This window comes from Nelumbo nucifera, chromosome 5 (genome assembly GCF_055504915.1).
Source record: "Nelumbo nucifera cultivar China Antique chromosome 5, China Antique-T2T, whole genome shotgun sequence".
Classification (NCBI taxonomy): Eukaryota; Viridiplantae; Streptophyta; class Magnoliopsida; order Proteales; family Nelumbonaceae; genus Nelumbo; species Nelumbo nucifera.
Genome location: NC_142653.1, coordinates 60,194,172 through 60,212,020, shown reverse-complemented (window position 1 = coordinate 60,212,020; position 17,849 = coordinate 60,194,172). Strand labels below are relative to the sequence as shown.

The following is a 17,849-nucleotide window of genomic DNA, read 5'->3' as shown; positions in this document are numbered from 1 at the left end:
GCACGTGGTTGGTCCTTACAATAACTTGATGTTACTACAACTTTCTTAAATGGTGATCTTCAAGAAACTATATACATGGCTCAGCCGCCTAGCTTCATAGATCCAATAGGCTCCTCGTGCATGGTATCTATCATCAATTTAGCTCATTTCTTCTTCATCTTGGATTTTATATGTGTATTGCTGATACCTCATTATTTGTTTGTCACTCTACCACTGATGCTACCATTGTTCTTGTCTATGTAAATGACATCATTGTCACTGGTTCCAACAATTCACAAATTACCTCACTTATCTTTGATATGAGTGGAATTCTCTATCAAGGACTTGGGTCCCCTTCAATACTTCCTTGGGATTAGACTTGTTCATGGGCCAGGTAACCCAATGGCCCAGCCTACACCCCGGTCGGGCTTGGTCATGTAATTAGGCCCGCAGGCTTGACATCGGGCCTAATATAGTAAGCCTAACTCTGTTTCAGGCAGGGCTTGGATTTGTCAAAAAAGCCCGGCCCGGCCCGACCCAACATTATATATTTTATAAAATATATAATATGTATTTTATATATTATATAAAATATATAAATAATATAATATTTATTGAAATATATATTTATAATTTAATATATACATTTTTTATTCTTTTCTTTATAATTTCTTTCTCTCTCTCTCTTCAGCCGCTTCAGCAGTAGTAACAGTATGGGCTAAATTTCGGGCTTGGGCCTAGACCTAGGCCCGGGCTTCGGGCTTTTTATGAGGGCCGGGCTCGGGCCCAAGTTGTAGGCCTGATGGTCGGGCTGGGCTCGGGCTCGAGCCTTAGAAAAATCTATTAATACAGAGTGAAAGCTCGGCCCGACCCATGAACAGGTCTACTTGGGATTGAGGTACTTCAAGCTGGTCATCACCTTCACCTCTCTCAACGGAAATATATCGTTGATCTTCTTCACAAAACTGATATGGATTCTGCCAAACCAGCCTCTTCTCTAATGGCTGTTGGTCATTCCCTCTCCAAGACATCTGGCGTGCCCCTTGAATTCCATCAAATTATTGGTGCTCTTTAGTACATTACTATCATACGCCCAGAAACATCTTTCACAATGAACAAGTTGTGTCAATTTCTACATAAACCAACCAGTGAACACATATCTGCTACAAAGCGCTTATTGTGTTATCTCAAAGGCACCTTGGACTATGGCCTTCACTTTGTGGCATCTTCCTCTTTACAGTTACATGCATTCTCTGATGCTGATTGGGCAAGGTGTCCTGATGACAGGCACTCTCATGGTGGTTTTTGCATTTTTCTTGGCTCAAATCTTATCTCCTGGATGTCCAAGAAACACTCTACTGTGTTCTCGTTCTAGCATGGAATCGGAATACCATAGCCTCGCTATTGCTGCATCTGAAGTCTTGTGTCTCCGATCTCTCTTCTTTGAATTATACATTGAGATGCCAGCCTCACCTATCATGTGGTGTGATAATATTGGTGTTATGTACCTTACGGTAAATCCTGTCTTCCATACCAGAACGAAGCACATTAAAATTGATTTCCATTTTGTTCGTGAATAGGTTACTCAGAAACAACTTCAAGTTCACGTTGGTTCTCCATTGTCAACTTGAGGGGTGCTGTTAGTGTAATCGGTATACGTATTATATACCGGTTGGTTTGATTAACCATCAATTTTCTATATTGGTTAACTGAAACCGAAACCGATATCTTCGATTTTTTAAAAACACCTAATCGAAACTGAACCGACCGGTTCGATTAACCGATTTTTCGGTTCGGTTTTCGGTTTTTTTTCTCACCCCTACCATCACAGTTGCTTTACGACAGCATCTGCTCCAGTGTCCGGAGGAACTGCTTAGGGATCGAGTTGAAAAAGTTGATTCTAGGGACATCAAGATCGAACCAGACGGGATCGAATTAAGCCGGGAAAGATGACAGAGGCGATGATAAGGACGAAACCCGGGATGGTAAGCGTGAAGGAGATGCCGCTTCTGCAGGACGGACCTCCTCCTGGCGGTTTCCCTCCGGTACGGTACGCTCGCCGCATCCCTACTAAGGGCCCCAGTGCCCTCGCCATTTTCCTCACTGCATTTGGTGCTTTTTCCTGGGGCATGTATCAGGTCGGCAAGGGCAACAAGATAAGAAGGTCCGTGTTTCACAGTTGTCATTATCACCTCTTTATTTCTTTTGCCCTACATGAATCTGGATTCTAGGGTTTCAGAATACTTTTATCTGGTGCTGCATTGTGTCTCTTTTTTTTTTTTTTTTTTTTTTTTAAATTTTTGTGATTCGCAAACCCAAGTTTTGTTCACTTTGTGATGGATTTTGGTTATTGATATCGATGAATATCAATTTTTTTTTTTTTATTTGATGGATTTCTTTTGTTTTCTCTTGAAGTTGGGATTCTAAAGAATGCTCAACGTATAAGTTTTAAATGCCTTTTCTATTACTTTTCCTTTATTTTATATTTGATTTACGTGGTTTTCATTGATGTTTCCATTTGATGCTTGATTAGAACCTACTAGTTTTTCTTATGGCGATTATAACAATGCTTTTTTTTGTCTTTTTTTTTTCTTTATATTATTGTTTTTGATCTAGTTTTACATTTTACTTTTTTTTTTTTTAAATTTTCCAGTTGCTAGTTTGATTTCAGAGTTGATTATTTATGTTTTCTGTTGTTATTTTTCTTGTGAAAATACTCTATTTAGCATACTGAGTGGGTGTTTGGTCGGAGGAATCAATTTGCCAAATTCGTTTTATCAAGAATTAATGATTTTAAGAGATCTGGGGAAACACCTGATTTTTTTTGGTGAAATTGCATTTGGCAAATATGATGCTGACATGACGGTTTCTGGTATTTTTCTCTGGAATCATGGTTTCTACGAGCAATTTCCCATCTGATTCTAAGACCCGACATGGTATTTGAATTGTAACATATATTACAATAGCTCATACAACCCCAATCTAACATTCCAAATTGTTTTATGTTCAATGAAATTGATAAATATGTTGTAGTAAGTATCCAATGGCCTGGTTTAATAAAAAAAGTAATACATATCCTACTTGGTGGGCTTGGGTTTCAGTTCACTTTATTTGATGATGGGCACTAAGGAAATCGTATTACTTTTATTTTTATTATTAATTTGTAATAAAAATGAGAAAGATCCAATACCACTATTTGTTGGACCACTTTTGACTTTAAATTGACAACCCTAGCCTAAAATCTATATAAGGAATATACTATTTGTAAAAAAAATCTATATAAGGAAGATAGGGTGGTCCTAGGCTGGGCCTACTGGCTTGATCAGTTCATTTATTTACTTATTTTTCATTTTATGGTCAATTATACTCAACCAGAAGAAGAAACCCAGGGGCACTAGATTAACTTTCAATATCTTGAATCAATCAAAATACATATTAATAAAAACCCAACTTGGTGGGCTTGGGTTTCAGCTCACACTTTTGTGGGTTGTCTGCCATAGAAACGGGGATTTATCATTCTAGGAACTGACTTAAAGTATATTGAGAAGGCTCAACACTTCTAATTGATAAAAGATAAAATAAACAATTATTGATAAAAAAAATTGAAGCTGGATAAATATCTCATTAGAAATGCCAATCATTAGAAATTACTTATAAATCAAAGCTAAATAAAGTATAGTGCTAGTTTCTAGTAGTTTACTTGGTATTGGGGTCTACATTGCATCTGCAATCCTTTCTTGTAAACTTGACATTTCTGTATCTATGGATCTACCATCAAATTCATCTTCAAACTTAGAATTTTCTTTGTCTTGCTCTAACACAAAGTTTTTATGTTACTACCTGTCTAGTTTCATATTATAATGTGCTTCATTTTTTATGAAGTTATGCATGATGAAACATGCCATCACTAAATATAATTGAAATAGATCTAAGGCTTTGGGACCAGATGGATTCACAATGGCGTTCTATCAAGATTGTTGGGAGATAATCAAAGATGATTTGATCAAAGTTTTTAGGGAATTCCACAAAGGGGAAGAATTAGTCCGGGGATGAATTCAACCTTTTTAGCCTTGATCCCAAAGAAGAAAGATGCCACCCAGCCAGGAGACTTCGAGCCTATAAGCTTAGTGACTAGTATCTATAAGGTAATTTCCAAGGTCCTTTCTCTGAGACTTAAAGGTTCTCCTCTCAATCATTTCTTAGTTCCAAGGGGCCTTTATCCAAGACGGACAAATAGTTGATCAAATCCTAATTGCAAATGAATGTGTGGAGGCTCAAAAAAGGTTAAAGAGAAAGAGAATGTCAATCAAATTGGACTTGGAGAAAGCCTATGATCTAGTGGATTGGGACTATTTGATTAATATCATGAAGAGTTGTGGTTTTGGGAATGTATGGTGTAAATAGATTAGTGGTTGTTTGCAAACAAGTCATTTTTCTGTTTTAGTGAATGGCTCGGTAGTTGATTTCATTGAAGGCTTACGAGGTCTTAGACAAGGTGATCCACTCTCTCCCTTTCTCTTTACTTTGGTGGCCAAGGTCTTGAGTAAGTTGATTTTAAAGGCTAAATCTTTGTAGTTGTTTAAAGGCTAGATAGTAGGAAGAGATAGAGTTTTGGTCTCTCACTTGCAGTTTGTAGATGATATCCTCGTTTTTTGTGATGGGGAAGGCAGAGAGGGGGTAGAAACTCTGAAGTTAGTAGTGAAACTCTTTGAAAGGATCTCAAATTTGAGGATCAACTGGTCTAAAAGTTTAGTGGCTGGTATCAATGTGGAAGATGATGAGTTGAAATCAATAGTAGATCTATTGGGTTGTGAGAAAGGAAATCGGCTTTTGTGTTATTTAGGTTTACCCCTTCATGGCAACCCTAGGTTGTCTAGTTTTTGGAACCAGTAGTGGAAAGATTTGAGAAAAGAATGGCAAGTTAGAAAAGGAATTATATCTCTTTGGGTGGGAGGGAGAATCACATCGATCAAATCCACTCTAGCAAACCTCCCAATATACTATATGTCGGTTTTTAGGATGCCTCAAGTTGTGGTAAAAACAGTTGAAAAGATAATGAGAGATTTCCTTTGGGAGCCTGGTAAAGGGAAGAAAGATCATTTGGTTAGATGGGATAAGGTGATGGAACTGAAGGTTGAAGGGGGTCTGGGCATTGGAAATGTTAAGTTGAAGAATTTGGCCTTGTTGAGTAAATGGCTTTGGAGATTTTTCCTAAAAAATGAGAGGCTGTGGATTGGAGTTATTTCAAGTATCCATGACAATGGTTGGGATATGGGCTGCTTACATAGAGCTACTTTGGCTGCTCCTTGGAAGGCTATCCATGACAATCTTTTTGTGTTCCTCAATCACATAAGGTATGATTTGGCTTTGGTTCAGAGAATTAGGTTTTGGGAGGATATTTGGGTAGGGGAAGCCCCCCTTTTGGAGGTTTTTCCTTCTTTCTTTGAGCTTTCTAGTTTCAAAGGTAAACCAATTTGTGAATTTATCAGTTCTTCCTCATCTCTTTCAGACCTGAGTTGGAATCTTGGCTTCACTAGAAATCTAAGAGAATCTGAAATTTCCAATGTCTCTGCTTTGCTTCTTCTGTTGAGTTCAGTGTTTTTGGGGGAGGGTGGTTCAGATTCTAGTGTGTGGACCCTTAATCAGTTGGGTTCTTATTCCTATAAGTCCTTTTTGAATTCTCTTATCTCCGCTTCCCCTTCTGCTTCTTGCCCTGTTAAGGAGATATGGTCTCGGCCCATCCCTTCAAAAGTCAGTTCTTTTTGTTGGGAAGTGTTTCATGGCTCCATTAATACTTGTGATTTGCTTTAGAGGAAAAGACCAAATTGGTGCTTGTCCCCAAGTTGGTGCTCTTTATGTAAGTTGTATGGTGAGACTGCCTTTCATCTTTTGATCTCCTGCCCTTCTGCTAATTCTATTTGGGATTGGTTTTCATCTCTTTTTGGATGTAGTTGGCTTCCCCCTGATTGGATGGAAGGTGTATTTAGCTTTCACTTTTTCAGCTGCCCTAAAAGAAGAGGCAGGATTATGTAGAGATGCACTAGAGCAGCAGTGATCTGGACAGTTTGGGAGGAAAGAAACCTAAGAATCTTTGAAGACAAGGAAAGAAGAAAGGAAGCTATGATTGAGGTGATTACCGTAAGAGTAGCTTATTGGGTGAGCACCTTAAAGCTTTTTGCTGACTTTAAGATAGAAGACTTCTTCAGATCGTGGGAAATAATTGCAGGTTCTTCGTATAGAAGACAATAGTACATGAGGTCTGGTCTCCTCCATGTGTTGGGTGGAACTTTGGAAGAAATTAAACTATGATGGTAGTTATTGGGCAATCCTGGACCATTAGGTATTGGTGGGGTAATTAGGGAAGAAAATGGAAACATTCTAGCTTTGTACTCAGGGCCTATACAGCATGGAGATGTGGTGAGATCAGAATTATTGGCAGCAGTCTATGAGTAGAGAAAGCTAAAGAAATGGGGATTAATAAGCTGAATATTGAAGGTGATTCAAAAATAGTTGTGGGCTGGCTGAAAAGGGGGAAGTAATCATATGGAAGTTAAGGAATGAATTCAGGTGATTCAAACAGATTTCTAAAGACACGAAGATCCAAATAAGGTGGATAAGGAGATCTCAAAGACAATCTATGTTCTGGGCAGTTCTGTAAATAGTGAATAGTTTTTGTTTCGGCTTTGTTTTTGCCCATAACTCCTTGTTGTATCTCTGTTTTCTAATCTAATGAATCAATATTTATGTTGTTGATAAAAATAATATATATATATATTATATATATATATATCAATGTTTTAAAACACGGAAGCGTGACGCGAGGCATTCCACTACCTAGAGGCGTGAGGCGTAGTTCAGAACGCAAGAGGCGTAAGCCTCCTTAAGAGGAGGGGGGTTAGGAGGAGGATGAAGAGGAATGGGGGATTCTATTTTTCTTTATTTTTAATAAAAATCTTTTATATTAAGAAGAACAAAGATGCATAACATTAGTTGAAAGGGGGGAGGGGGATCTTGTCGAAGTGGAGGCAAGCTTGCTTCGCTCGCTTGCCGGAGAGGGGGGGATGGGGGGTGAAGCCCCCCAGCCGAAGGGGCGTGGGGCAAACCACTTTCTTTCCCCTTATCCTTTCTTCCCTTCCCTTTCCTTTCCTTTTCTTTTTTTTTTCTTCTCTTTCTTTTTCTTTCCCTTCCTTTTCTTTTCCTTTCCTTTTTTTTCTTTTTTTCTTTTTTTTTTTCTGTCTTTCTATATCAGATGTGCATGAGGCGCATGAGGCATATGCCTCTAGCACGCCTCATGAAAAAAGCACAAGAGGCATACACCTCTTGCACCTGAGGCGTACGCCTCAGAGGTGTTAGCGCCTTTGGTATACACCTCAGGGCATTTTGGGAGTGCCTCGCCTAGAGGCGTGCCTCCACGCCTTTTAAAATACTGATATATATATATATATATATATACATATAATTGAAATCTAAGATATAGGACGACATGTTCTTTAAGATGGGAAGCTTTCCCTTAACAGGAAGACCAAAACAATGCTTGATTGTGTTCTTTAGTTATAAATGGATGAATTAAATAAATCATTTCCGATTTTGAACCTGTAGTGCTGACCTATGCAATCATTAAGTAGTAGTGATTTTTAGGATAAGGTGTGAGGAACTTGGGGCATTGGATATATAAACGTAGTATGAAAACTTGAGATGACTCTAGAAGGTGCCGGGTAGCTTGTTGGTAAGGTACTTGGCTGGTTGTAGCAGGGACATAAGGGTCAACTTGGGAAAAAGCTGTGTGGTGGGGATGAACCTGTAATAAGAGGAAGTTCTTAGAATAGCGGATCTTTTAGGTTGTATAGTCAAACAATGGCCATTGGAGTATCTAGGACTCCCCCTAGGTGGAAGCCCAAGATGTAAGAGCTTTTGGAAGCCTGTTTTGGAAAGATTCACTAAAAAATTGGCACTCTAGAAAAAGAAATTACATTTCTTTGGGTGCGGGGATAACTTTGATCAAGGCCACTTTAGCCAACCTTCCTATCTACTTTTTGTCCACTTTCTGTATACCTGGTAAACATAGTTTTCAAGGTGCCAAGGCGAGGCTAGGCAACTGGGGGGCGCCTTGTCACCTAGTCGCCTAAGCAGGCGCCTAGGCGATGGAGTTTTTTATGTTAAAAACATAGATCCTAGGATAGTTCCCTAGATACCATAACCATATTTCTTTAATAATTATTCATGATTTTCATAAGAAAAGTATAAATTCTATATTAACGTATAGAAAATCAACATATTCATGAGAAGAAAAGGAAGAAGGAAAATAAAATTCAAAAAATATAGGGGCTGAACCCTTATTTTTGTTATAGGAAAAGAAGAAAATAAAAAGTATTGGTAGTAATAGTAGTAGAAGAAGAATATATGGAAGTGGAAAATGTGCTGATTAGACAAATTTTTAAGTTCTTTCTTACTTATTGGTTCTTTTTTTCAAGTCTTTGAGGGTTCAACACAGCATTTAGCAATGTTTGTGTTAATTAACCCTAATAAATAAGAAAATAATAAAAAGAAATTAGTATATAAACAATCAAAATGATTATTCTAGTTTAATAATGTCTATTTAATAATTATTTCTCAAAAAAGAATGAATAAAAAAATATTTTATAATAGGAAGTAGAAAACTGCTTGGCGATTAGGCGAGGCAAGCCTCAAAGGGCTCCTTGTCAACTAGGCGTTGCCTAGGCATCGCCTTGACAACTATGCTGTTAAAATTGCAAGGCAGTTAGAAAAGCTAATGCAGGATTTCACTAGGGGATGGAAAGAAAGATCACTTGGTGAAATGGGAATATGTTAGTAGACCCAAAAAATGGGTTGTCTTGGTTTAGGCAATTTACTCCAAAAGAACTCGGCTCTTCGTGGAAAGTGGCTATGGAGGTTTCCCCTAGAAAGAAACAAGCTTTGGAACAAGGTGATTGAAAGTGTACATGGTCGGTCGGGCAATGGCTGGGATGCAAAGGTAGCCCCATTGCAAATTCCTTGTCTCCTGGGAAAGCAATCCATGAGCTATGTCCTTTCTTTGTTAATCTCATCCAATATGATGTGGGTAATGGGTTAAGAGTATTATTTTGGGAGGACCTTTGGATAGGTAATCAGCCATTGAAGGTCCAATTTCCTGCGCTTTATGCACTCTCCAACTACAAATGTGAACCCATTTCTAAGTTTGTGAATTTTTCAACCTCGGGGATAAATTGGGATCGGGGGAAATGGAGTGTGAATCGCTCATCCTTCTTTTGACCAGACTTGAAACTATCTTTTCAAATCAAAGTGTTGAGGACGACAGGGTGTGGTCCATTTCCTTAGATGGACTATTTACTTGTGCATCCTCCTTTAACTTCTTCATTCAGCCTTCTACCTAGGGGGTGAATATTCTGGTGAAAGAAGTAAGATCAAGCCAATCCCTCCTAAACTTCAGTTGTTTGGGTGAGGCGACCCCTACAAATAGCCTAGTTGCCTAGGCATTGGCTTGACAAGTAGGATAGTAGCATTATCAAATCAAGGGACTACATGCAACAATTTGCTTCACTTATTGTAAGGTCTAGGAGCACATTGGAAATGGTCCGGTTTAGTGTTTCATAAACACCCATTCTTATATTTTAGGTCCAATCCTAGTAGCTGAGACAAATTGCTCCATAACTTGGGCAGTATAAGAATGTCAATCTTATTAGGATAAACTCTCCATGTTTATCCAGCAGTTGAGAACATTCAAGCCTACATATTGAATATGGTGTCTCAGACATAATCCTATAATGTAAGACTTGGGTGAAGTTCATAGAAACATACCAAGTGACACATGAAATATTGACTTTTATTCATAATAATGTCAGATTACATCTTTTTATTAAAGCTAAGGGCATACACTGTCTAATAGGTGGATAGTAATGTCCTTACTGTTGCGATTAATGAGGATCTAGAGTCTTTTGGTTCATTCTTGATGTTTTTTTAGTCCATAGTTAAATGTTTCTGTATTTTTGTTTAAACACTTATCTGAGTTTGTGACTTGGGAATGAGTCTTGAGTTGGAAACATGGGATTGAGAACTCAAGTATTGAGTCTATTGATCGGCAATTTGACAATTGAAATCAAGTTTTATGTATGTTATCGCTACTTAAAATATCCATTTTTTGTTTGAATATGATGGTTTTTTTATTGGAAATTCTAAATATAATTGTTTTGTAGTTTTTTCTATTTTTCCTTTTTTAGAAATTTCAACTATAAAAACATATGCTTGAGGCTTATGCCTTTTTATCAGTAATCAATTCACTTCATTAAGATTGATTAGGTAGCAATATTGAGATTTTCTGTTACAGGAATAATCACCCTCTTTACAAATTAGATAGCCCAAATCACAGAATTACCCAAAACAGTTGATCTCTATACACTCCTTGTTTTTCCAAGGTGTCTACCATCCCATCTGCTTTTCTCTTTACCCATCTAACTCCTTTTCTATGTTAATAATCTCTTATAACATGTTTGTGGATTCACACACCTGGACTGTTGACATCCACCCAGGAAACTACCAATTTTGAATCACCCTCAATTTCCTCCTGCTGAATCGATGTTTCTTTTTTTTTTTTTTTTTGATCAGTAAAAAACTTTCATTAATAACAGAGAGATTAAGATACAATAGCTAAAGATTGCATAGGAAATTGCAATCTCCAGCAATCAGTTACAATTCTGCCCAATACAATGAAGATCTATTTGCCCCTTGTTTTGCTAGGGTATCCGCCATCCCATTTGCATCCCTTTTAACCCAACCAAACTGACCCATTTGCTGAATCGATGTTTCTTTGCTAACTTCAATCCTTGGTGTAAGGCTAACACTTCTGCTTTAGCAGAGTCCCCCCCCTCCAATCGGTCCAGAGTATAATGCCACCATTTTGCCCACTGCATCCCTGAAGCCACCTCCCACTCCTGACAGTCGTGGATTTCCCAAGGAATTTCCATCAAAGTTAAGTTTGATTTTATTTAAAGGAGGGGTCTTCCATTCTGTTATTTAAGACAAGGAAGCAGATTGGTGGTAGACTTGAGTCAGGAGGACTTCACAACCTTGATGATGGTTTGAAGATTGCAGTCTTATATATTTTTTTGATAGGTAAAAGTTCATTAAGAATTCATTATCAGCAAAAAAGATAAATGTCTGTTACAAACATCCCAAGGGGAGGCGTGAGGTGCAGCCTCACTCTTTAAAAGAGAAAAACAACACAAAAATTACAATTGGGCCCAAAACAACTGACCCCTAGTTACTCCTTGCTTAGTTAGATAGTCAGCAAATGCATTAGCAATTTAGCCTCCCTTCCCACCCATTGTATAGTCAAATTCATATGTTGTGTTACCTATTTGAATTTCTTCATTTCATTTCTATAACACTATATCACTGAGTCTGGGTCTCTAAGCCAACCCACCACCACCTCGGAGTCCCCTTCTATCACCAAATTCTCCAAGCCTATCTCACTTGCAATCTGTATACCTTGTAGGACTGCATACAGTTCAGCCCTTAAGGAGTCTCCATTCCCCATCGGTCCTGAGTAGAGTGCTCTCAGATTCCCATCCTTGTCTCTTATGGTCCCTCCAATTCCAGATAGGCCTGGGTTGTCCTGACGACCCCCATCAAAGCTCAGTTTCATAAAACCTTCAATGGGCTTGATCAAAAAAAAAAAAAAAAACTTGAAGGGTAGCATGCCCATGACAATCAGGTATTGTTCCCTTTAATGATCTTAATATTCCATGCCTCTTTGTAAAGGTACTCAATCATGTACCAGGTATCCCTTTGCTAATTTTACCACCTGTGATAACTTGTCTCCTTTTATCATGCTTACACGTCTACTATCTCTGGTATTTCCTTTAGTAAGAATGTTGCAGTCCTTGGAATTACCTGAGCTGAAAAATGCAATGATGGAGGAAATTGGTGCCTTTTAGAAAACTGCCCATGGGAATCAGTTGATCTTCCTAAAGGTAAAAACTAGTAGGGTGTATGTGGGTTTTCTTGGTGAAGCATTGGGCTGATTGGTCCATGGGAATATAGAAGTTGGAGTTTAGATCTTAGTTTGAAGTTAAAGATCTGGGCCCTCTAAAAATAATTTCTAAGGATTGAAGTGCCAAGTCCAACAATTGTATATTCATTTCCCAAAGGAAGTATATGCTAGATCTTTTCCAAGGTGCAGAGAAGTTGGGGATTGAATAAGCTGATACCTTAATTGAAGTCAATCATAAACTCAGTGAGAACTGTACAGAGGCACTTCCTAATGGTAAGCAGTTTTAGAGGCTAGTTAGTTAGGAGACTCCTATATACAGATTTAATGAGGCTTGATGTTGCTTATGCTGTGGGAGTGCTTAACCTCATGCATGTTTTGAGGACAGCTCATCTTTTTACTGATAAAATGAGTATTTAAGTACTTAAGAAACACCTTCGGAGAGGTATCCTCTTTTCTAAATATGGACATCTAAACTTGAAGGCATATATAGATAATGATTGGGTTGGATCTATTAATGATGAGAGATCTACTACAGGGTATTCTACCTTTGTAAAAGGTAACTTCATAACTTGGAGGAGCAAAAAGCAAATTGTGGTGGCCAAATCGAGTGCTGAGTCAAAGTGTCATGGCACATGGTTGTTGAGGTTTAAAAACATACTAGTAGAGTTGGCATTTCCTACTCATTGTCCCGTCACTTTATCGTGACAGTAAGGCTGTTATTAATATAGCCTATAATCTTATCTTGCATGACAGGAGAAAACACAGAAGCGGACAAACATTTCATTAGAAAGTTGGAAATGGGTGAAATATGTATTCCTTATATGATAAGTACCAACAATTGCTGATGTTTTTACAAAGGATATAACCATGGTGTGTAATGAACTGTGTAAACAAGTTGGGAATGAATATATATGAGCTAGGTTGAGGGGGAATATTGTAATTCTGTTCTTTAGACTCAGTTGGGAAGGAGTACACATACAAATATGTAGAGTGCAAAACCTTGTATTTTGTATTGTATGTATTTGTACTGTACATATGTATTTGTACTCTTTCCAAACTGAGCCACAGTGACTTGGTGGTATTATTACAATATCATCTTTTACTAGAATACCCTAAAAGAAATAATAATGTAGGTGCCACCAGTCCCACTTTTGGCTCTTTAAGAATTACGTTTTTTGCCTTCTCTTTTTGTCTTCTTACCCGTTAATTCTCACCATATAGCGCTATAATTATTTTTCCGCAAAGAGTGAGCAGGGTTGGCTGTCCAAAACATGAAGCTTGTAGCTGTTGTTTGATCTTTCTTCTTTTTTAAGGAATTAGACCTGAAATTAGAGTCCTGTTTTTGGTGGCTCATTGGGATGTTTTACTGCATGTATCCAATATTTGGAACAATATATTTACCATATGATTCTCATACTTCCCTTGCCTCACATAAATATGATGGGCATTCCAAAACTTTAGTCCATCTGTTTTCACCCCACTAATCATCTCCCTTCCCTCCCCCTCTCTCCTTGCACATGTCACTCTACTAGTCAACTATCTAGAAGTTCAGCATGCCATTGAAGATATATATGTTGAAATCTATTATGTTTTATTTGATATTACATATTACACATTACAGGGAGATTAAGGGGGTGAAGACAGAGCAGGGTGCATGTGAGGTCCACTGACCTTACCATGGAGAGCCTGCAGTTACGCAGGTTTGATCCTGTGCCTCCATATTGAGAGGGCTGCCAAGTGACCATCTTATCTACTGGGTCATCAGCAATCTATTATTTTTGTGAAAGCATAGTCTAGGAAGCTCTATTTCTGTTCTTATATGCTTCAATTTGCTTACAATTTTCTTTCTCTGGTATGGTTTGGCAAATTTCATTTACCTTTTAGATTGAAGACTACAAATTTGTCTGTAAACATCTCTCTCTCTCTCTCTCTCTCTTTCTCTCTCACACACACACACACAGTTCCCATCATTGCTTGGGATGGATGCTTCAGCTTCATTCTTGAGAATGAAGTTTGTAGGAGGGTTCTGATATGTTTTCAATTATTTCTTGTAACTTCTTGAGCATTGCATTCTCAGTCACTTATCCAGCCATTATGTTGTGTGTACTACACAGGGAGCTCAAGGAAGAGAAATATGCTGCTCGCAGGGCAATATTGCCCATGCTTCAAGCTGAAGAGGACGAAAGGTAAAAACCCTTGCTATGCTGCCTTCTGTTCTTTCCTCTTCTTTTCAGAGAAGTGAAAAGCATCTGTTATTTGTTTTCTTCAATTTAGATTTGTTAGAGAATGGAGCAAATATTTGGAAGAGGAGGCCAGAATCATGAAGGATGTGCCTGGCTGGAAAGTTGGCGAAAGTGTCTACCATTCTGGGAGATGGATGCCCCCAGCAACTGGGGAGCTGCGACCTGATATCTGGTAGATAAGGAAAAGGTGGGTACTGTGTTGTCCATAGGTACCTCATGCCTCAAGGTGTCCATTTTATTTTTGGGCGTGTTTCTGGAAACTGTGGAGGGCTGGACCTTTATTTTTCAAATATCACTTTTCGTAAGATCTTTTTCCTGTTTGTGGAAAGAAAGTTGGACTTCTTCCTGTTTAGCGTAAGGAAGCTCTATTAGAACAAGACGTTGGATCTGCTACAAACAAGATGTGTACAACGGGCTATCTACATAAGCCAATCACGAGTAATTACATCAGCGACCTGTGGCAAGGTTTAAAATGTCGATGTCGATGTCGATGTCATTTACCAAAATATAGGACATATGTCGGAAATGTCGAGGGAAATATTGTAAAAATTAGAGACATTGTGGAAATATTATGAAATATGTGGAAATATTTAATGATATTTTGTAAAATGATAAAAGAAGCATTAAGACATATTTCTAAACTATTATCTTATTCCCAACCATTATATAAAGCTAAGAAACTAAGATCAATAACAAATTAGTAAATGACGATTTACTGATTTATTATGCATTTTGATGTTTTTACAAGGTTTTCTGATATTTTCTTTTCTTATTTTTAATTCTGATTTATTATAAATTCAAATATATTTATTTCACACTAGTAAATAGAAATCTGTTTATTCTGATTTTTTAAATATTAAAGTTATAATACATTATGTTTTATTATAAATTTAATAAATTGATTCTCCTTTTTATAGTATTAAGATTATGATAAATTCTGATTTCTTATAAAACTTAATGAATTTATTATGATTTTTAATACTAAATTTATAATAAATTATGATTTAGTATAAAATTTAATAAATTTATTCTGATTTTTTATATTAAATGTAGAATATGATTTATTAAAAAATTTAATAAACATTTTCTGATTTTAATAAATATTTTAAAAATACTGACTAGTTAATATTTGACTAGAAAAATATTTTATGTTTTATATTATAAAGTAATTACTTTATTCTTTTGTTTTATATTTTGTTAATTCTTTTTTATAAATATTTTATTTGAAATATTAAATAGAAATTATTAATGGAATAATTTATATTAATATACTTATTATAATAATATAATATATTAATGTACATTAGTTGGCATCCTATCGACATTATCGACATCTTGTTGATATAATAGGAAAAATTGCCTTTTTTTTGGTTATTTGGACCGATTTGGTCGATATTTCCAAAATATAGGAAATGTTGACCGAAATAATGTAATTTTTATATTACCATCCACTTTTATGTCGGTGAGACTTGACATCGACATATGTCGGGCGACATTAGCGACATTTGAAACCAAGATGTACCAGCAACTGGCATGTTTAACCATGATTAATTTTGAATTCTGGACATTTGTTTTTCCTTCAAGATTGTTAAATCTTTCAAGGAAGTACGGATTTGCCCAATGCAGATTTCTGATTTCTACTACAGAGCTATAAACATTCAAAAGGTCTACAACCCACATTCTATGCACCAACGTCCACTCATGAATTGGCATCAATTTAGAGCTAGCACTTACCCCTCAAATTCTGACCCTGTGCTGATCAGTCATTCTCCTTAAATCTTTTTTCTTTGTTTCAGGATCTTAGAGTTCAGACTACAAGATGCGAGCAAGGCGGGAAGGCCTTAGACAAATATGGTTTTTCAATCTAGTTTAGTTGTAGGTTTTTGCATATGCAGGTTGGGAATCGCCATCAATTTAAGTCTCTATATGCGTTGGCTGATGATGAATAAAATTCTGTTTTCAGCTGCAAGCATGGTAGGAATGCCCCAATCTAATGTATTTATTAAATATATTCATGTATAATGCCCAATGGATTTACGGTTCATGTGTATAATTCCAATTAATTTACAGGTGTATAGACTGTTCTTCTATGCGAATGTTGTTGAATGGAATCGCCCTATACATCTTTGTCGGATGTTTTCTCTCATCTACTTATGAAACTATCAGTCGGCTCTCTCAAAGGCTTAAAGTTTGGTAGGATAACCTGTTCTCTATGTTTTGCGTGTATATCACCTATTTTTTTAACTTAGAAGATAACTTCGAAGATCAATCACCAAAAGTAAGTCCCTTCATATTCCTTTTCCACACATATCCTCCAATAACTGCTGTTCAGGTCTATTTTATAAAAATAGACATCAAAATTTGCTTTACATGCCAACATCTGTTGTTAATTTACAGGTGGCATATTTAGAGGAAAATTTGATATGTCATATAGCCATTATTTTGGCCATGTGAAAAGCCAGGTGACTCACCTACAGGTAAGGCGCTTTTGGGATTAGATTTAAATATACCCAAAACCTATAAGGACATTTTTGAAATTTCTCTCATTCTATCAAAGTTAACAGTAAATTAGGGGTGCAAATGGATAATGATCTGATTCGAGATGCGATCCTATTTGGTCAAATTCGGATCACCCCTGATCGAATCTTCGAATCGGATTGGATTTGGATGATCACTTCTTATCTGATCTGAGAAGATTTGATCCGATAAATATATATATATATATATATATATATATATATATATATATATATATATATATATGTTATTTATTTATTTATAAATATATTATTCATATTATATTTTTATATATTTGTTATATTATTTATTTTTTTTATAAAAACATGTATATATGTATATATATGATGGAAATAATTATAAAATTTATATCTTTTTTTTTCTTTATTTAAATTAGTATATTTTATTTTTCTTTTAATAATGTATTAATTTTAAAGAAAACAAGCCGGATCAAATCAGATCCAAAGATCCGATAGGATTCGAATTCAGATTGAGTCTTATCAGATCCGATTGGATCTTCGGATTGGATCAGATCCAACATGAACAGTGTCGGATCAGGTTTGAATCCAATCCGATCTGTTTGCAGGCCTATGTAAAATCAAGGGAAAATTAGATATTAGTATCATGTGCTTTGAGTATAGTTTCACTTTGGTCTCCAAACTTCAAAATGTGAATGTGTTAATTTAGTACAAAACTGTTAACCGTCATTAAGTGGCATGTGAAAGGAAGCAAATGCCCTTCAAATGTCATCTAATTTTCTTTATTAATCATCCAAATACCCAAACCTCTTAGAAGCAAATAGAGAAAAGTAGTTTGTCAAAAATCAATCAGTTGCTTTGGTTCAATCTTGATTCTTGAGTAGAAGATGATGTCATCACGTGATAGAGATAATTAACGGGCTGCTAATGACAGAGACTAAATTAGCACGTTTTGGAAGTTTAGGTACCGGATTGGTACGGTTTGAAGTTTGAGGACCAAAGTGCGGTTGGGCCCAAAATACATGACACTAATATGCAACTATCCACAATATTAATTATAGAAATGGTTGAAAGTTTTGGGTGTTAGTATCAAAGATGAATACTTCCTTTATCGAAAGAAAATCG

The 17,849-nt window shown here is 36.5% G+C and overlaps 1 protein-coding gene across 3 annotated transcripts; it reads left to right on the top strand.

The window, feature by feature from the left end:
• The first annotated feature begins 1,811 nt into the window (after positions 1–1,811).
• On the top strand, positions 1,812–16,363 carry LOC104586201 (NADH dehydrogenase [ubiquinone] 1 alpha subcomplex subunit 13-B-like). Of its 3 annotated transcripts, XR_733424.3 has the most exons (5): positions 1,812–2,143; positions 14,101–14,172; positions 14,261–14,416; positions 16,026–16,203; positions 16,300–16,363. XR_733424.3 is itself a non-coding variant. In XM_010243360.3 (4 exons), the coding sequence occupies exons 1-3, from the start codon at positions 1,929–1,931 to the stop codon at positions 14,403–14,405; spliced, it is 432 nt and encodes a 143-aa protein (XP_010241662.1). In that variant the 5' UTR covers positions 1,812–1,928; the 3' UTR covers positions 14,406–14,416; positions 16,026–16,363. The 3 variants fall into 3 exon arrangements, 2 of the variants coding, with proteins under 2 accessions (XP_010241662.1, XP_010241660.1); XM_010243360.3 differs by having other exon boundaries at positions 16,026–16,363; XM_010243358.3 differs by lacking the exons at positions 16,026–16,203; positions 16,300–16,363 and having other exon boundaries at positions 1,813–2,143; positions 14,261–14,606.
• Positions 16,364–17,849: the final 1,486 nt, after the last annotated feature.

Coding starts and splice junctions, on each gene's coding strand:
- LOC104586201 (XM_010243360.3), top strand. CDS start 1,929: ATGACAGAGGCGATGATAAGGACGAAACCCGGGATGGTAAGCGTGAAG. Junction 2,144..14,100: donor AAGGGCAACAAGATAAGAAG/GTCCGTGTTTCA, acceptor TGTACTACACAG/GGAGCTCAAGGAAGAGAAAT. Junction 14,173..14,260: donor CAAGCTGAAGAGGACGAAAG/GTAAAAACCCTT, acceptor TCTTCAATTTAG/ATTTGTTAGAGAATGGAGCA.